Source organism: Balearica regulorum, chromosome 24 (genome assembly GCF_011004875.1).
Source record: "Balearica regulorum gibbericeps isolate bBalReg1 chromosome 24, bBalReg1.pri, whole genome shotgun sequence".
Lineage (NCBI taxonomy): Eukaryota > Metazoa > Chordata > Aves > Gruiformes > Gruidae > Balearica > Balearica regulorum.
The window spans coordinates 2,085,985-2,104,309 of record NC_046207.1 but is presented as its reverse complement, the minus strand read 5'-3'; the positions used below and the strand labels follow the sequence as shown (position 1 = coordinate 2,104,309).

At 59.4% G+C, this 18,325-nt stretch overlaps 3 protein-coding genes across 3 annotated transcripts; 1 reads left to right on the top strand and 2 right to left on the bottom strand.

The window, feature by feature from the left end:
- The first annotated feature begins 1,506 nt into the window (after positions 1–1,506).
- On the top strand, positions 1,507–7,929 carry GFAP (glial fibrillary acidic protein). Its single transcript, XM_075774952.1, has 9 exons — positions 1,507–1,987; positions 2,728–2,788; positions 2,997–3,092; positions 3,172–3,333; positions 4,193–4,318; positions 4,534–4,754; positions 4,967–5,010; positions 5,733–5,818; positions 6,177–7,929. Exons 1-9 carry the CDS (start codon positions 1,521–1,523, stop codon positions 6,216–6,218), a joined length of 1,305 nt encoding a protein of 434 aa, XP_075631067.1. The 5' UTR covers positions 1,507–1,520; the 3' UTR covers positions 6,219–7,929.
- Positions 7,930–9,215: 1,286 nt separating this feature from the next.
- On the bottom strand, positions 9,216–10,460 carry FAM187A (family with sequence similarity 187 member A). The gene has a single exon (XM_010308249.2). The coding sequence runs from the start codon at positions 10,458–10,460 to the stop codon at positions 9,216–9,218; it is 1,245 nt and encodes a 414-aa protein (XP_010306551.2).
- Positions 10,461–12,420: 1,960 nt separating this feature from the next.
- Positions 12,421–18,242, bottom strand: DNAAF19 (dynein axonemal assembly factor 19). The gene is made up of 4 exons (XM_075775016.1): positions 18,156–18,242; positions 17,289–17,487; positions 14,592–14,724; positions 12,421–13,053 (listed from the first exon to the last, which is right to left on the bottom strand). Exons 2-4 carry the CDS (start codon positions 17,429–17,431, stop codon positions 12,580–12,582), a joined length of 750 nt encoding a protein of 249 aa, XP_075631131.1. The 5' UTR covers positions 17,432–17,487; positions 18,156–18,242; the 3' UTR covers positions 12,421–12,579.
- Positions 18,243–18,325: the final 83 nt, after the last annotated feature.

Genomic DNA, 18,325 nt, shown 5'->3' with positions numbered 1-18,325 from the left:
CAGCGCGGTGCCCCGGCACAAAGGCACCCCGTGGCAGCGCCGGCCCGGCACAAAGCCCCTTTCAGCCGCCCGGGGAAAGCCCCTGGCACCGGGCCCCTGCCCGGGGAGCGTCCCGGCCCTGTGTCCCCACCATGGGTCAACCGGGGACAAAAGATCCCCCAAACTCAGTGCACGTGTGACCAGTGACATGGCCACGCCGCTGTGGCAGGATCGGGCCCCCCCAGAGCTGGGAAGGGGACCCCGGTGTCCTGAGCCCCGGCCAGGCTGCAGCGGCGACTGGCCAGTGTTTTTACAGACCCGCTGGGGTGGAAAGGACTTTGGAGGCTTCAGCCGGTTAATTAGCAGCCTGCCTTAATTAGCAGCCTGCCCGCGCTGCCAGGCTGCTGGCAAAGCGCCTCGGCCCGCTGGGGCGGCGGGGTTTGGGTGGCGGGTGGTGAGCCGCTGGTGCCAGGGCTCGTCCCGGGGAACGCGACACGGGGAGTGTGTGCGTGTGTGTGTGCACGTGTGTGTGCGCACATGTACGTATGTGCACACGTGTGTGTAGCAGGACGGCTGTGCGTGCGCATGTTGTGGGTACGTGGAAGGGTAGGTGTGCGTGTGCAGCTCTGTGCGCCTGCACACGTGTTCAGGGACAGCAGCCTGCGTGTGCATATCTGTGCACGCAACGCGTGTTTACACACGTATATGCAAGGGTAGGCGTGCGTGTGTGCATTGCACGTGGGGCGTGTGCACACATCTGCATGGAGGGATGGGCATGCGTGTGCACGCGTGTGTGTGTTGACATGAATCGACAGGCATGTGCGTCTCGTGCACACATGCCTGCGCGTGGATGTGGATGTGCACATGCGTGTGTGTGTGTGCGTGTGTGCAGATGCCTCCTCACGGATGTGTGCACAAGAGAGGGGTGTGCCTGCACGGATCCATAGCAGCCACGTGCGTGGGTGTGTGCATGGGGGCAGCGCATGGCAGGGTGAGCGCACACGTATGCAGGGGTGTGTGCACGGGGATGGAGCCGTGCACACGCACACCCGAGCCTGCCCAGTGTGTCTCTGCCCTGAGCACCCCGAGATGCTGCCGGGGCCAGGAGTGTCGTGGGGACGGATGCCCAGGGCACGGATACAGCCTGGGCCCTTGCAGCGGGCACCCTACGGCACCGCACCCAGCACCCACAGCGCCCCACAGCATTGCACCCAGCACCCACGGTGCCCTGTGGCGTTGCACCCAGCCTTGCACCCAGCAGCCAGCCACCGGCTGCCCCAGGGGTGCCCGTGGCCACCTCTCTGCCTCCCACCCTGCCGTGTGCCCTGGCAGCGCCCATGAAGGGGCGGGCGGTGGCCAGGGGGCCGTGCCGCGGTGCCCGGTCTGGGTGCCAGGGTGCATCCGCCTGTGCCAGGCGCCACAAAGGCCGGCTTTTGTGCCGGCCCTCCGGCTCCCTGGCTGGTGGCCAGAGCCAGGGCGGCCAGTGGCCCCCGGGCTCCATAAAACCCCAGGGCCGGTCACATCGCACCCACCCCTTCGGCATGGAGAGCCAGCGGCTGTCCTCCTACGGCCGCCGCTTCGGCCCCGCCACCCCGGTGTACCGGGCGCTCCCCGCCAGCCCCCCAGCCCGGCTCCGGGCCACCCGCAGCTCCCAGCCGGGTCCCCGTGGGGGTGCCCGCCTGGGGTCGGGCAAGATGGTCTTCTCGCTGGCCACGGCGCTCAACTCAGAGTTCAGGGAGACGCGCACCAACGAGAAGGTGGAGATGATGGAGCTCAACGACCGCTTCGCCAGCTACATTGAGAAGGTCCGGCTCCTGGAGCAGCAGAACAAGGTGCTGGTGGTGGAGCTGAACCAGGCGCGGGACCAGGAGCCCTCGCGTCTGGCCGACGTCTACCAGGAGGAGCTACGTGACCTGAGGCGCCACGTGGAGCAGTTGGCCACTGCCAAGGCCCGTCTGGAGATCGAGAGGGACAACCTTGCCGAGGACCTCGGCAGCCTCCAGCAGAAGTAAGGTGCTGCCCTGCTTGGGGTAGTCCTGGGGACCAGGGTGGCCACCAGAACCAGGATGACGATGGGCACCAGGGTGGTCATGAAGACCAAGGTGGCTACCATGACCAGGATGATGGTGGGGACCAGGGTGGTGATGGGGACCAGGGTGGCCACCAGGACGAGAATAAGGGTGGCCACTGGGATGGGTATCAAGGTGCCTACCAGGATCAGCGTGGCCACTGGAATGGGGACCGGGGTGGCCACCGGGACCAGAGTGGCAGCAGGGACCAGGATGGCCACTGGGATGGTGCCCAGGGTTTTCCTGGGAACCAGGGTGGTGATGGAGATCATGGTGGTGGCAAGGACCAGGGTGACCCCTGGGACCAAGATGGGGACCGGGATGTCCCCAGGGATCAGGGTGGCCACTAAGAGACCAGGGTGACCACCAGGACCAAGGTAGCCCTGGGGACCAGGCACTGACGGGGACCAGGGTGGTGACGGGGACATGGTGGCAACAGGGACCAGAGTGACCCCTGGGAACAGTGTGGGACGGTGGCAGGGGGGTGCGGGACGGGCACACGCACTAACACGGGCTGTGGGTCCTGGTGGCGTGGGGCTGTGGCGACCCGGGGGGAGCCTGCCCATGGGGCTGAGAGTAATGAGTAACGGTGCCTAACGAGTAATGGTGCCTAACGAGTAACGGTGCCGACCGGGTAATGACGCCCAACGGGTAACGGTGTCCCTCTGCTCCGGCGCAGGCTGCAGGACGAGGTGACCCTGCGGCTGGAGGCAGAGAACAACCTGGCTGCCTACAGGCAGGTGAGGGCAGGGGCCGGATCCTGCGGCTGTGGGGGAAGCTGGGCTGGGCTCAGCCCCCAGCTCAGCCTCCCTCAGGGATGGGCAGGGATGGGCAGGAGCAGGCAGCAAGGGCCTGGGATGTGTTATGATGGGCAGCATGGGGCAGGGCTGGGCAGACCCAGGCGGCCAGCCCTGGGGACAGACCCTCCTGTCCCCTCCGTGGTGGCAGGACGTGGACGCTGCCTCCTTGGCTCGTCTGGACTTGGAGCGGCGGGTGGGGACCCTGCAGGACGAGATCGCCTTCCTCCGCAAGGTCCACGAGGAGGTAACCCTGCTTGGGGGGGGTCCCGGGGCTCGGTGGGGGGTGGGGTGGGGTGGGCTGACCCTCACTGTCCCCCCCCCAGGAGCTGCGGGAGCTGCAGGAGCAGCTGGCCCGGCAGCGGGTGCACGTCGAGGTGGACGCGAGCAAGCCAGACCTGACGGCCGCCCTGCGTGACATCCGCAGCCAGTACGAGGCCATGGCCGCCAGCAACGTCCAGGAGACCGAGGAGTGGTACAAGTCCAAGGTGCGGTGGGAGCCAGCGGCTGGGTGGCCTGGCTGTCCCTGCCAGGGATGTCACCTTCCCAAGGCTGAGGTTGACCACCCCGGGGTCGGGTGGTTCTTCTCAGTGGTGGTGCATGGGGTTTGGCATCCGCGCTGCCGTGTCTTGCGTCCTGCTTTGGTCCCCGTGGGGAGCAGGGATGTGTCCCACGTGGGGAGCCACATAGGCACGGTCCCTGAGGAGTTGTGCTCACAGTGACATGGCCCACATGAACAATCCCACGGGAGCAGGGACATGTCCCACAGCACCACCCCTCCCACCCACAAAGGAGGAACACGTTCCCCTGCCACCAGGGATGTCCCCCATGTGCACCGTCCAATCACCCCAAGGGTGCAGGGACATTCCTCCACGACACACACCATTGGCCACGTGCCCCACAGGCGCTGTCCCGTCCACCCACAGGAGCAGGGACACGTCCCCAGCACCACGTGCCACTGGGGGCACGTCCCATGTGCGCTGTCCCTTCCTCTTGTGCGAGCTGGATGTGTTCCCAGGACACGTGCCTTTGGGGATGTCCTACATGTCACTTCCTCCTGCAGGAACAGGGACACGTCCCCAGTGCCACATCAAGTGCACGTCCCATGTGCATTGTGCCCTCTTTCCATGGGAGCAGGGATGTTTCCCCAGGGCCACGTGTCCCTGGGGACACGTCCCATGTGCACCATCCCACCACTCCGCAGCAGTAGGGACATTTCTCCATGCCACGTGCTACTGGTGCCATGTCCCTCCCGTGGAGCAGAGCAGGGTCATGTCCCTGGGCCTTGTGCCACCGGGACACATCCCTGCTGTACGGTGCCATCCCACGGCACGTGTCCCTCACCAGTTCGCAGATCTGACGGACGCGGCCGCCCGGCACGCAGAGGCCCTACGCGCGGCCAAGCAGGAGGCCAACGAGTACCGGCGCCAGCTCCAGGCCCTCACCTGCGACTTGGAGGCTCTGCGGGGGTCGGTAGGTGCCGGCTGTGGGGTGAAAGGTGGGGGGGACACCGCCGCAGGGAGCAACCACCACCACGGGGATCCCTGGCACAGCAGTGGGGACCACCAGCCATGGCTGGGGGAATGGCTGGCCCCCAAGGATGGGAGATGGACAGACACTGTGGAGAGCTCCTAGCTCCTGGGAGAAGGTGGCTGTGGAGGGTGTCAGGTCCCCTCGTGGCCCCCCAGAACGAGTCCCTGGAGAGGCAGCTGCGGGAGCTGGAGGAGCGCTACGCCCTGGAGACAGCTGGCTACCAGGACACGGTGGTGCGGCTGGAGGAGGACATCCGCAGCCTCAAGGAGGAGATGGCCCGGCATCTGCAGGAGTACCAGGATCTGCTTAACGTCAAGCTGGCCCTTGACATCGAGATCGCCACGTACCGCAAGCTGCTGGAGGGCGAGGAGAGCAGGTGATGGCAGAGTGGGGGGGGCTCCATCCTGCCCCTCTCCCCCAGCTGTGTCCCAAACCATCCCCAAGTCCTCGTGGTCCCTCGGGTGTCTGACCTGCTTGGGGACCATCCTCCAGCCCCCCTGCCCCAGCCCTGGGCAGAGCTGAGCTGGTGTGAGGCGGGGGTGGTGGGACACCGAAGCTCTTCCCAACGCCCCCCCATCGCTCCTGCAGGATCACCGTCCCTGTGCAGAGCTTCTCCAACCTGCAGATCCGAGGTGAGGCTGTGGCCACATGTGGGGGAGGGGGCTATGATGGTGACACAAGCAGGGGTGGCTTTTGGGGGCTCAATGGGAAGAGGTGCCATCTTGGCCATCCCTGCCCCGGCCAGAGGGACCAGGAGGTTCCTCCTTCAAATCTCAAGGAACCAGGACTCCTGGGTTCTCCCAAGATGGGGGGAGGAGTGTGCCTTGGCCACATCCCCAAAGCTGAGCATGTCCCCAAGGCCAATGATGTCCCTAAGACCGACTGACCACATCCCCATGTCCCCACTGCCAGCCATATCCCCAGGGCCAATTGTGTCCCCAGTGCCAACCGTGTCCCCAAGGACAACCCTGTCCCCAAGGCTCATCACTTCCCACAGCCAGCCACATCCCCAGTGCCAATGACATCCCCAAGGCCAGCTGCATCCCCAAGGCCAACCACATCCCCAACCACGTCTGCAAGGCCAACCGTGTCCCCCAGCTGCATCCCCAAGGCCAAGGATGTCCCCAACCACATGCCTAAGGCCAACCACATCCCCAACCACATGCCCAAGGCCAACCGTGTCCCTGAGGCCAACAGTGTCCCTGAGGCTGCTCATGTCCCCAGGGCTGCTGTCTCGCATGGCTCAGGGTTTTCCAGCCCACCCAGTTCCCCTTGGACCCCTCCACTTGGGCAGGGATGGAGGGGCCATACCCTGGGCACTGGCTTAGTGCCATGTCCTGCCCATGTCCCCTAGAGACCAGCCTGGACACTAAATCCATGTCAGAAGCCCATCTGAAGAGGAGCATCGTGGTCAAAACTGTGGAGACCAGAGATGGAGAGGTGGGAAGTCCTCAGCTGTGCTACCCATGCTGCCTCCCCTCCACCCCCATCTCTCCACGGGCTGTCCCCAAGGGAGTCACTCATCATGCACATGGGGCCACCATCCCTCAGCCCCAGGAGCAGCCCGAGCAGGGAGCCAGTGATCCCGGTGCCCCTGTGGCATGAGCTGGCTCTGGACCGTGGTGGAGCTCAGCCTGGCAGCTCACAGAGAAGACCATCCCTGTGCCTGTCCCCATCCCCATCCCTGTTCCCATCCTTGTCCCCATCCCTGTCCCCAAGCTCGTTTAGGACCCAGACAGGCTTAGCCGGGGAGGAGAGCCCGAGCCCGGGGTGATGGCTCCTCTCATTCTGCCTCCAGGTGATCAAGGAGTCCAAGCAGGAGCACAAGGAGGTGATGTAGGGTGGGTGAGCTGCAGTAGCCACACGCTTGTAGCCGTAGGTCTCGTCCGACGCTGCGAGGGAGCCCTGTGGCCAGGCACAGGTCGCGGGAGGAGCCAGCGGTGCTTCAGCGGGGGGCATCTCCCTGCCGCCCACCCCTCGCCTCTCCCACGTCACCCCGTGCTCCAGGCACCACTGACACCCTGGTCGGGGCTGGCTGCTGGCGAAGCACCCGTCCGACGGGCAATACCTGGGGAAGGCGAGCAGTACCGGGCAGAGCCGAGTTCCCCCCCCAGGATGCTGCCATGTTCCCACGGCATGGAGGGGGTCGGCGGTTTTGGGGCCAAGGCCATGCTCGTCATGAGTCTCCAGCTCGCCAATGCCCAGGGAGAGAGTTCATCCTGTTGTGATCTCCATGCGCTGGTCAGAGAAGAGGTGCCAAGAGCATCTCCCCCTGCATCCCCCTGCTGCCCACTCTTTGGTCCGGGAGGCCACCCCGAATCTCCCCAGTGCACCCAGACCCTGAACACCTCAGGGTGGGGGGGCTGCAGGGTGCAAGGTACTGGCTGGTGAGGGACATTTCCCCGTCACCAAGCACTGGGTGGGCTTAGCCAAGAGGCACAGGCAGGAGGAGGAGGAGGATGGAGAGGCAGGCTGCTCTCGGGATGATGTCAAAGGGTGATGAAATGGGGATAACGAGGGGTTCCTGGGTGTCCAGGGTGATTTGTAGGGCTGGAGCAGTGGTGGGCACAGCAGGCTGGGTGACCTCATGGGCTTCTCCTAGCACAGAGCTATGGGGCTGTCCTGACCCCCACTGGGTGTGCACCACCAAGGTGTCCCCATCACCGTGGTGGGGAAAAACAGTCCCAAGGGGTTCATGGCGAGGGGTGACCCATGGCCGTGTGCCCAGGCCCTCACCTGGGAGGGTCCCATGCAGGTGAAAATGGAGAGGAGAGGAGTGCAGAGGAGGAGGAGGAGGGTGTTGGGGCACCCGCGGGTGCTCTCACACCAGGAGGTGCCTCCCCCAACCCAGGAGTGACAGAGGAGGACAGACGGAGCCATCCTCGTCCTGCCTGTCCCACCCAGGCTCACAGTAGGAAGCAGGGGAGCCAGGGACTGGGGGCTGCCCCGTCACAATCCCTGCCATGCGTGGAGACCAAGCCCACCCCCCGCCATGGGCGGTTAAGATGGGGTCAGAAGAAACCTCTTGTCCCTGGGCTACAGGTAGCCCTGTTCCCCCGTCCAGTTCCCTCCGACCAGCACGTGCCACCGGCTCACCCAGGGCCATCGCCCAGCCCAGCGCTCGCCCACAGCCCCTGTCCCCACCTTCGATTTAGCTGCTGACCAGAAGCGAAACCTGCCCCGATGCCACCTAACGTAGGAGCAATGACCCAGCAGCGCTGCTTTACCCCGTAAGCCCACTGGGATGAGCACATGGGATGCCACTCGGATGCCATCCCCCTTGTCCCCTCCGTCCCCCTCGTCCCCTGGCTCAGCTGCTGAGCGTGCTTTGCAACTACAAAGGCCATTCCCAGGGGCAGGAGATGTTATAGGAGACCCGGGTGCTGCCCAGGTTTGGCATCCAGGGTGGAATGGTGGTGGCCGGCAGGGGGGTCGGTACCCTGTGAGCAGCCTCCGGCTGGAGTTTCACAGCCCACGTCGCTACTGAATTAATGCACTAATGCCCGTGGCAGCCTGAGATGAGAAATAAAGCTAACACAAGCGCTGTACTTTCACGGTCGTGCCTGCAATCCGCCTCTCCGCAGCCAGTGCCGTGGGTTATTTGGGATTAACCAGGGTGGCGAGTCCCTTTGGGAGCCCAAACCGGGCTTGAAGTTGCCGGGGGATGCAAGCTGAGCACTGTACCCCGAGGCATGGCCACCGCTTCATGGCTTGAAACACAGGGGAGGTGGGTGCAGGCTTAACCGCCCCCTGGACCTGTCAGCCAGGCAGCAGGGTGGGAGAGATCCCCTTCCCGGGAGGGAGGGAGGCGAAGAAGAGATCTGCTCAGTGGTTTCAGCCCCAAACCCAGCTCCTTCCCTGCACGAGCCCAGGCTGCGGCTCCTGGGAAGCTCCTGGGATCAGCTGCAGCTGTCAGGACTGATGGTGGATTTGAGATCCTGCATGTCATCTACACGGTTCAAGTGCATCGCTGAGACCCTCAAGGCTGCCCGGCCTCCGGGACAGCAGTATTTCTGTGGGGAAAGCTGAAATCCCCAAGCCACATCCTTGAAAAAAGGAGCGGACATGAGCTCCACGGGGAAGTCCTGCTCTACGCTGAGCGAGTGGCCACCTAAACCCTGCAGCGATGCCATCTTCTTCGGAGGACATCTTTTGTCAGGCATAAAGATCAACTCACAAGTCTGTGCTGAGATGGGCAAGTTAATGAAAACAACAAACAAAAACAGAGAAATTGGTGAAGAAATCCAGGAGATTCATTAGGAAATGTCTTTTTCCCCTTCAGAAAAGAAAGATTTTTTAAAATGGGTGTGTTCCAGCTAAGGAGCTCAAAGGAACATTGAGCGTTTTGAAACATCGGCACTCAAAGTTCTCAGCAGTGAAAAAAAGTTTTTTTTAAAAAAAGGGTAAGAAAAGGAAGAATTAATTGGATTAAAATAGTTTGGTGGCTCCTTTTAGCAGCCTTTTAGAAAACCAGCTCTAATAAATCACTGATGCAGTTCGAGAAGCCTGTAGAGCTTGCCCAGAAAATCTTGCAACAACTCCAACTATTCTTTTGAAAAGGACTGTATTGAGCTTGAAACCTCACCGCAAGCCAGCAGCAGGGCCAGGAACCAGCCGTGGTGGCGTGAAATGCCCGCATGTCCCCACGGAGCCGTACCAATCCACAGCTCAGGGAGTTTCCCACATCAGTCCTCGCTGTCGCGCTCTCAACCCAAAAGAGAAGATGAGCAGGTGCTGGCAGAATTGGGTCCCATTGATTTCTAACGGTCAGAATATTAGAAATTTCTAAGAAGAATGATGCAAGGTGTAACAGTGACCCGTCGGGGCCGTGGAGATGCTATATCCTGGCAGGGCACCTGAACACCCGCCAGCAGCAGCGGCACACGTGGATGACGATGAAGATGATGCTGATGAGGATGTAGCTCATGCCGATGGCCTTGATGGCATAAATGGTCTCAGGATCGCTGAGTGTCCGCCTGCGCCGCTGCTGGTACATCACACTGAGTCGGAAGCCGGCCACCATCTTGCCCTCCCGCCAGCAGAAGTAGGTGCCTCTATCACTGACCCGGACCCGCTGGATGTGCAGGTGGTTTCCATGGTCGATGAAGACCCGCATGCTCTTGTTGACATTGATGAGGTAGCGGGAGCGGTAAAGCCGAACAGAGTCCTTGTCCCAGGCCACAGCATGCTCAGGCCGGGCTCCTGGGCATGCGATGATCAGGTCGCTTCCAATGGGGTGCTTGTGAAACTGCGTGGGGACGCGGGGCAGCCAGGGCTTCTCGCCCAGCTTGGAAATGACGTTGGAGATGGCTTGCACGCCTTCCTCGGGGACCTCCTCCTTCAGGCAAGGGGTCAGGCAGCTTCGGATGGCCACCTCAGGTCTCCGGAGTCGGCCACGGTGCTGGAAATGTGTGGGGACAGCCTTTGAGCCGCAGGACGTGACGTTGGGCATGGCAGCGCGATAGCGAGGGTGCAGCTGGGTGCTCCGCAGGTAGCACAGCCCGATCCGCCGCTGCTCACCTCTCACCCCGCAGCGGTCGCATCTGGTCCAGTCCCAGAAGGTGGTGAAGAGGCTGAAGAGCTTTTCCGTGTAGTCATCCTGGACATGCTGGCCTCTGTCCACAAAAGCCACCATGATGTGCTTGGTGGGCTGCACGTCCACGTCGTAGCCGTAAAAGAAGTCTCCTTTCTTAGTGCCGCACAGGTAGTGTCCCGAGTCTGTCTCCTGGGCTCGGAAGACGATGAGACTGAACATCCGGATACTGAAACGCTTCAGCACATCACTGCCTGCACGGATATGGCCCGAATCCACAACCATGGTGCCAGCAAAGTCCGTCAGGACCGTGGTTTTGTGGCTGCCCACCTTCTCTTGGAAGTACCAGATGACAGAAGAGACCTCTTCAGGCTTGCAGTTGCAAGGGAGTTCGAAGGTCATGTCAGCCAAGTAAGCGGCGTTGTCGAACATCAGGAAAGCGGGACAAGCCATTTTCTTGAACACATCTCCTTTCTCTTCAATTGCAAAAGCGTGGAGAACATCTACCATGCAGAGGAGAATGGTGGCTCCTGGCAGCCTCGTCTCCATCACATTGGGTGGTCTCAGCAGAACCAACCCAGCCACCGCGTCCTCAGTGGGGATGGCAGGAACTTGCACGTGGGGTTAGCAGTGCCAGCACTGGGCAGGGATGGTGCACACGCCAGCTCCTTCAGCAAAGACGGGGTTTGCAAATGACTTCCCCCCCAGTGCACGCGGCTGACAGCGGGGATCAAACTGCGGCTGAAGTATCCCATCCCAGCCGAATATCTGCTGGGAAGCACTCTGTGTCCCCCCGGGCAGGCTGTCCCCTGGGACACGGGCTCTAGAACCTCTCCGCTCTCCCAGCTGCTCTAGAGCGTTGACATCCGTGTCCTGGACAATGAGCAGGCAGGTCATTTGTGCAGCACAGCCACAGAGGGGAGATGCAGCAGTGGGAAGTGTGGTGGGAACGAGGGAACCACTGAGGACTTCTTGAAAGAATCACGTGCAGTAAATGTTAATTATTGTTCTGATCCCTTCGAGCACAACGAGCCCAGAGCAGACCCTCCTCTGATGACAGCTTACCTCTGTAGCCCAGAAGAGGTTTTGAACATGGTATTTAGACTTCTACATCCTCCCTGTTGGCTCTCCAAGGGTTTGTGTGCCAAAGGCCCTTTGCACAGGTAATGTTTGGGACTCCCTCTCCCTGTGTGGTGGAGTGAGGCTTTTTGTTCACACCACCCTTGCCTGGGCTGATGCTGGAACCAGCCCTGGAGGCCTTAAATGCATCTCTGCTCCAGTGAAGGTGAGCTATTTGCTCCCCACAGACTCTGGCCGGACCTCCGGCTCAGCTTTTGGCACTTCTTAAGCGGACGGTCAGGTCAGACCATGAACCGACTGATTGGGAAACTGATCCCAGCTGGTCAAACAGCCCATCCTCCCCTAAATGTTCATACCACATCTCCTGTACTTAATTTCTCCTGAGTCTGCTCACCAAACCACAGGGATTTTGCCTTTCCCCAAGTGATGGGGATGCAGCAGGCTGTTCCCATCCTTGACGTAGGATGTGAGCGCAAGCCCTGAGCCTCTGGACAATTTCTCTGTAGAAAAGATAGAGATGGCACAAAGCCTGACATTCAAGTGCCAGGCCTCAGAGATGAATCAGTTAGGTGCCTAGTGGGTTCTACAGAGAAGGTGGGAGAGGGATGGTTGTAGTCTGCCAAGATGACTCTACCTTTTGCTCCTTTAGCTGGGTTTTGCAACAAAACGGACCTGGCAGTTGTTCCTGAGCTGAATTCAAGGCAGTCCAAGCAGTGTAACATCCACTGCGCTGCTCAGCACACTTGGGAGAAGCTCGAGGATCCTCCCAGGCCAGAACTGCAAGAGAGCTTGGTGGGTAGGTGCTGAGCTGTGCCCTGTGCCTTCAAGTCTGCAGCCAAAACAAGGGCTACTCAATTTAGATGCAGTATTAGGCAGTCCTGGAGAGTCTCTTTATTGGACTGATGCCTGTTAATTACTTCTAAATTTCAATTTATGTGGAATTTCAGCAAACTAGATAGTGTCCAAGGTCATAGGACTGTGAGGCGACAGGATCTCTGAGGTTTCATAGAATCACAGAATGGTTTGGGTTGGAAGGGACCTCAAAGATCACCTAGTTCCAACCCCCCTGCCATGGGCAGGGACACCTTACCCCATGCCTTGCTGTTTGAGGTAAAATAATAATAAAAGAGCTGGTTGGATCAGTCCCAGATACATCACCTTGCAGAGCATTTCCACCTCCATCAGCCCATTCAACCTTCAGCGCTGCACGGTTAAACATGAAGTGTCATTGACTAACGTTGTTTAAATCCCCTGTGTGACAACAGAGAGATGAAAAAGGGAAGGGACTATTTGGGTTTTGGTTTCTTTTTCAAAAATACCAGCCTAATTTTGCTTTGTTCTCCTCATCTAAGAGATTCCGACAGAGCCATTCTGTGAGGACACCCTGCCCCAGAGATCACCACACAGTCCTCAGATAACTAACCTTTATTTGTGCAGAACTATTGCTCTGGGTGGCTCCCAGGCACAGAGAAGTGTGTAACACCACTCCAGAAGAATCTGGTTTAGCTGTCTCACGCAGTGATGCCAAAGTCAAGCTGTGAGCCTCTTTTGTGCTCTGTTTCTGCATGACCCTGGCGCTTCTGCTCCTTCAGTTGACCTGGTAACTTTTCATCAGCTCCATCACTTTCCTTTTCTCCTCAGTTTCCTTTTGCAAGCTGGCATCCATGAGGTGGGCTTCCCTCTCTGCTTCGCTGCCAGCTGGGCCACTGGGATGGCCAGCGGTCCAACAATCCCTGCTCATGCTCCGCAGTTTCCTAAACAAATCCCTGCTGCTCTCTTTCTCCGACTCGCTCAGAAGATCCACGTTTAACCCAAAGCGCTTAGTGCCCGACAGGCTCTGTAAGATCTGAAGGATGGCACCTCGGTCTTCATGACAGATGTTCTCTGCCAGCACTGCAAGGAATTCACCCAGGAGGCCAAAGCCCAAGTCAGCCTGAAAGATTCTGCCCAAGGCCTTCCCTCCGAGTTCAAGCAAAAACTGGTATTTTTCTTTTCTGCTTTTGAAGCATCTGCGCCAATCTCTGTAAAATTCTGCAGAGGTTCTGGGAAGTTTATCCAATTCCTGAAGGAAAAAAAAGTAGTTAGTTCCTTTTGTTTTGTTCCCACTTAAAGATTTTTATCCCCTCCCTCCTCCCCAATCAACCTGTGGATGGCTGAGATGTTTTCAATACAGGCTTCGACAGCACAAAGAGCTGCATAAAGCTTGTGAGGTGGCAAAACATAAAGACAAAGAAATACCAGGTTCCTCAAGCCCCATAGAAACCAGAGAACTTCAGGGGAAAATAATGGAAGAATGGATGAGACAGGAAAGCCGGCATGGATGAACACAGACCAGTGGTGGAGCAACCCCAACCCTAACCAGAACCACTCTGCCCAGTCTGAATCCACCACTGGTGCTCGGGAAAGGATCTCCTGGAGATCAGGGTAGTTCAGTAAAAACCTCTGCTCCATCTCAGGCAGTGCGAGGCAAATCAAAGGAGTGAGGAGATAAAAGATATGAGATGTAAACATGCCGTCTGATAACGTACTGCATTTGTACGGGTCCGTGGCAGAGAGCTTGCACTAAAAGAGAGCCAAGCTCAATGTGGCATCTCCAGATAAAAGGAAATCCTGTTTTATATAATATGTAATTGAACTGCTGAACTCATCACCGCTGACTTAACTGACGCATGGACTGAAGGAGGATTAAAATGTTTAGGCTTTTATACAGATAGCGAGAACAAGGCACAGCAACATCAGGCTGTGTCTAAACACAAAATGGAAAAGCCCTGGAGATCAGAGCCCAAGCGCTAACGGGATTAGGAACAGAATTTGCTCTGGGAAGATCATCGCTCAGGCCAAGCGAACACAAAGCTCTGTAGAAGAGGTACCAAAGGATCTCCTAATAAACAGGCAAATGAAATTCAGTGTTAAAAAAATCTGTGAGAAACATCTATGGGAAACATCCCTGGCTACGTGTCCAGTCACCAGGAGTCTCCAGCGTGGGCAGAGTCTACCAGAGGGGGCAGGACAGATGTCACTCAAATCACAAATGACCTGGATAGAAAATGTTTAGTCACTGTTTCCCACAACTGAAGAACTAAGGAGCATCCAGTGAACTCGTCAGGCAGCAGGTTTTAAACGAAACAGCACTTTTCCATATCATGCATAATTAAACCGTGGGGCAAAAAAGCACTGGCTCCGTTCGCAGATCTGCAGTCTGTGGCTACGAAATGTGATGATCCAGATGCACGCGCCTGGCACTCGGCCTCTAAACTGCAGCCAGCTGGAAGAGGGCGGTCAAGGGAGGGCACTCTTCCCCAAGAATCTGTTCCTGGCCGCCATCAGAGGCAGGGTACTGGGAGCTCTGGTCCGACGCAGTGCAGCTGGTCTTGGATTCCCACAGGGTTGAAGCAGACTCTTCTTGAAGCAGCTGGTGCAAGCCCTTACCAGCCATGGAGTAGGGGCTGAGACAACCCTGTGGTTATCTAAACACCAGTATTCCCAGAGACTTTGAGGGAAGAGATATTTCTGAATGATGCTTGCACTTTAAAATAATCCCCAAATTATTCTAGAGTAATTTTTAGATGTGGACGAAGTCCTGGAAAGCTTCTCCCTTACCTGGGGTATTTCCACGTTGCTGGTTTGTGGGGCCTTGGTGTGGGCTGCACATGGATTCCACAGCACATTCCTCCTGTTACCCATCTTGTCCTTTTTCTCTAGGGGCTTCAGGTGTGATGCCAGCACGATGTTCCTGCAGGTAACAAGAGGATGGGGTACTCAGCAAGATCAAATACTCTGAGGGAATTTCTGAGTTTGGGCTGTAGGTATCATCCAGAGGGATCTGGACAGGCTCGAGGAGTGGGTCCATGTGAATCTCATGAAGTTCAACAAGGCCAAATGCAAGGCCCTGCCCCTGGGTTGGGACAATCCCCAACATCAGCACAGACTGGGGGATGAAGGGATGGAGAGCAGCCCTGAGGAGAAGGACTTGGGGGTGTTGGGGGACAAGAAGCTCAACATGAGCCAGCAATGTGCACTGTCAGCCCAGAAAGCCACCCGTGTCCTGGGCTGCATCACCAGCAGCGTGACCAGCAGGTTGAGGGAGGGGATCCTGCCCCTCTGCTCCACTCTGGTGAGACCCCCCTGCAGTGCTGCGTCCAGCTCTGGGGTCCCCAGCACAAGAAGGACATGGAGCTGTTGGAGCCAGGCCAGAGGAGGCCACGGAGATGATCTGAGGGCTGGAGCACCTCTGCTATGGAGACAGGCTGAGAGGGTTGGGCTTGTTCAGCCTGGAGAAGAGAAGGCTCCAGGGAGACCTTAAAGCACCTTCCAGTCCCTGAAGGGGCTCCAGGAAAGCTGGAGAGGGACTGGTGACAAGGGCAGGGAGCGACAGGACAAGGGGAATGGCCTGAAGCTGCAGGAGAGGAGATGGAGATGAGATGTGAGGCAGAAATCCTTCCCCATGAGGGTGCTGAGGCCCTGGCACAGGTTGCCCAGAGAAGCTGTGGCTGCCCCTGGCTCCCTGGCAGTGTTGAAGGCCAGGTTGGATGGGGCTTTGGGCAACCTGGGCTAGTGGAGGGTGTCCCTGCCCACGGCAGGGGGTGGCACTGGATGGGCTGTGAGGTCCCTTCCCACCCAAACCAGTCTGGGATGCTATCAAACAAGATCAAAATGAGATCATGAAGCATCAGAGGGGAGGGTCCGTGGAAAAGAGAAGATATGGCATGGGGCACTTGGCAGGCACATCCTCCTCACGTGCTCAGTGTTAATCCAATCGTCAGGACTAACGAGGCAGGAATTTCCCCGTATGTGTGGCTCGCTCCCAGGAGCTGGGCATTTCCACCCAACAGTTCCTCCAGAGCCCGAGGAACTGGCACAACTGTTTCCTCCTGCTTTTTTCTTACGATACGCTGAAGTTTCTATGGCTTTGTGACTTCCGGAGGAAAGATCCTAAATTCTTACAGGGTCTAGGGACTGTTTCATAGCTTGCAGTGTGCTGCGCGGGTACGTTTTTGTGGATTCACTTGAGTTCAGCATCTTAGTACACTGATATCTGTGACTAACTACAGCAGCCTGGACTCAGTGGCTCACGTGGTTCCTCTCATCCCGTAGGATGAATCCCTGCAGTTACGTCCTCCCAATGATGGGCAGAAGAGCTTTGAAGGGGTCCAGGTCTCCTCCTGTGCTAGTGTGGGCTACATGAGTGAAGATGCTGCGCCCACAGAAAGAAGCTGCTCTGTTACCTCCCTCGGATTACTTCTACCGTTACCAACACACTGATAAACCAGCTTAAAATCACTCAGAAATCCTCTTCTAGGGACTGGCAAGAAGGTTGGGGGAGAAAACACCATTTTAAAGAGTTCTCCTGCCTTTCAGGGATCAGGCAGCACGACCAAATGCAGGCGGAGACGAAGCCGTGAATGGAATTCAACCTCATCCCGTATAAGTCTACCAAGGGATGGTCAAAGTCCTGGATCCACCTGTAGGTCCATCCGTGGATGTCAAGGGACAGGGACTCCCACAGACAGATCTATAGGTGGACCCAGGACTTTGGCGGGCGTTGTGAGCGCCCTGTGCTGCCTCTGCGGAGCATCCCTGCCATCCCCGGGCCACAGACCCGCTCACAAACCACCCGGGACAAAGCGGTGACGGGTCTGGGAGCTGGGCAGGGTGCAAGGGGACACGCGTCACCCTCTTCTTCTGCACCACCACCACCACGGCATGGGGCGTGCGGGGAGGGAAGGGAGGGCAGGGCAGGCCGGCAGGGCTTGGAGGATGGGTGCTGTGTCTGGGGACGGGTGAGAGACGAGTGTGCCACCCTGCTGCTGGTCCACAGCTTGGCCACCATGAGGGCCTGCCCTGAAGCCGGCCGTTCCCGGCAGGAACAGCTGAGATCTTACCCCACATAGGTCAACCTGATGATTTTTTGGGGGTTAAATCTTAAACAAGGACGAGTTTCTGTCCAACCAGGGCTTTGTACCATGGCGCCTCGGCCTTTTTGGGAACGCTGAAGCTGGGTTTGCTGCCCTGCCAGGCTGCGCTCATGGCCACCTGGAGCAGAAAGCAGAGATAACCAGCTTGGTCCCCTCTCAGAGCAAGGTCGGAGCTCAAAACCCACTGGGTGACTTTGTCTCTTAAGAGGTCCCAAAATTGGAGCTCCAAAAGAAACAGCTCCAAACCCCACCCGTAAGGTTGGGTCAGCCCCGCGGCAGGAGCACCCGGCACCGGGCAAAGCCTCGGTGATGGCATCGGCGAAGCCCTTTGGGGTAGGGAAGCACCCGAACCCACCCCCCACCCCGGCGTCCCCCGTCCGACCTGAACTCCTCGTAGGAGGGGACGCGCTGGCGCACGGCCCGCAGCTTGGCATCGTTCTCCCTCTCCTGCCTCTCGTCGGCCGCCACCGCCGCCCGCAGCTCCCGCTCCAGCACCCCGGGGGCCAGGGCTCCGTCCGCCTCCATCCCGGCCTGCTGCCGACCGGCAGGGATCCGGCAGGGATCCGGCAGGGACCTGAGGCCTGTGGGGCTGGGAGTGATGTGGGGGACAGGGGTCACCCCTGGGTGCACAGGGACCCCACTCCTGTCGTGACAGCCCTGCTGGGGCTGGCCTCAGAGACCCCACTCCTGTCACAATAGTCCTGACAGGGGTCGTCCTAGGGAGCCCACTCTTATCGTGACAATCTGGCTGTTATTGTGATAGTACTGTCAGGGCCGGCCTCGGGGACCACACTCTTAATCCTGACAGCCCTGTCGGGCTGCACACACCACCAGCCCTTAGGGCGTTCACTCCTGTCACGACAGCCCTACCAGGCTGCACACGCAGATGGCAACTGGGAACCCCGCTCCTATCGCCACAGCCCCGCCAGGCCCCGACACACGACCGGCCCCTGGGGACCTGCACTCTGTCGCAACAGCCCCGCCAGGCCCTGACACACGACCGGCCCCTGGGGACCCGCACTCTGTCGCAACAGCCCCGCCAGGCCCCGACACACGACCGGCCCCTGGGGACCCGCACTCTGTCGCGACAGCCCCGCCAGGCCCCGACACACGACCGGCCCCTGGGGACCCGCACTCTGTCGCGACAGCCCCGCCAGGCCCCGACACACGACCGGCTCCTGGGGACCCGCACTCTGTCGCGACAGCCCCGCCAGGCCCCGACACACGACCGGCTCCTGGGGACCCGCACTCTGTCGCGACAGCCCCGCGGCCCCAGCCGAGCTCCCGCCGCCGCGCGCGGGCTTCTCCTCCCGTCGCCATAGCGACAGAGTAGCGCGGCGCGAGGCCCCAGCGGGGCTGCCCCGGCCGCGCCTGACAGAACCGGCCCCGCCGCCCCGAGCGGCCCGGCCCGGCCCGCGG

Excerpts from the sequence above, each read along its gene's own strand:
- GFAP (XM_075774952.1), top strand. The coding sequence starts at position 1,521 with ATGGAGAGCCAGCGGCTGTCCTCCTACGGCCGCCGCTTCGGCCCCGCC. Across the intron at positions 3,093-3,171 it reads TCCGCAAGGTCCACGAGGAG|GAGCTGCGGGAGCTGCAGGA; the intron begins GTAACCCTGCTT and ends TCCCCCCCCCAG. Across the intron at positions 3,334-4,192 it reads AGGAGTGGTACAAGTCCAAG|TTCGCAGATCTGACGGACGC; the intron begins GTGCGGTGGGAG and ends GTCCCTCACCAG.
- FAM187A (XM_010308249.2), bottom strand. The coding sequence starts at position 10,460 with ATGGAGACGAGGCTGCCAGGAGCCACCATTCTCCTCTGCATGGTAGAT.
- DNAAF19 (XM_075775016.1), bottom strand. The coding sequence starts at position 17,431 with ATGGAGGCGGACGGAGCCCTGGCCCCCGGGGTGCTGGAGCGGGAGCTG. Across the intron at positions 14,725-17,288 it reads CCCTCCTACGAGGAGTTCAG|GAACATCGTGCTGGCATCAC; the intron begins GTCGGACGGGGG and ends TGTTACCTGCAG. Across the intron at positions 13,054-14,591 it reads GCAACGTGGAAATACCCCAG|GAATTGGATAAACTTCCCAG; the intron begins GTAAGGGAGAAG and ends TTTTTCCTTCAG.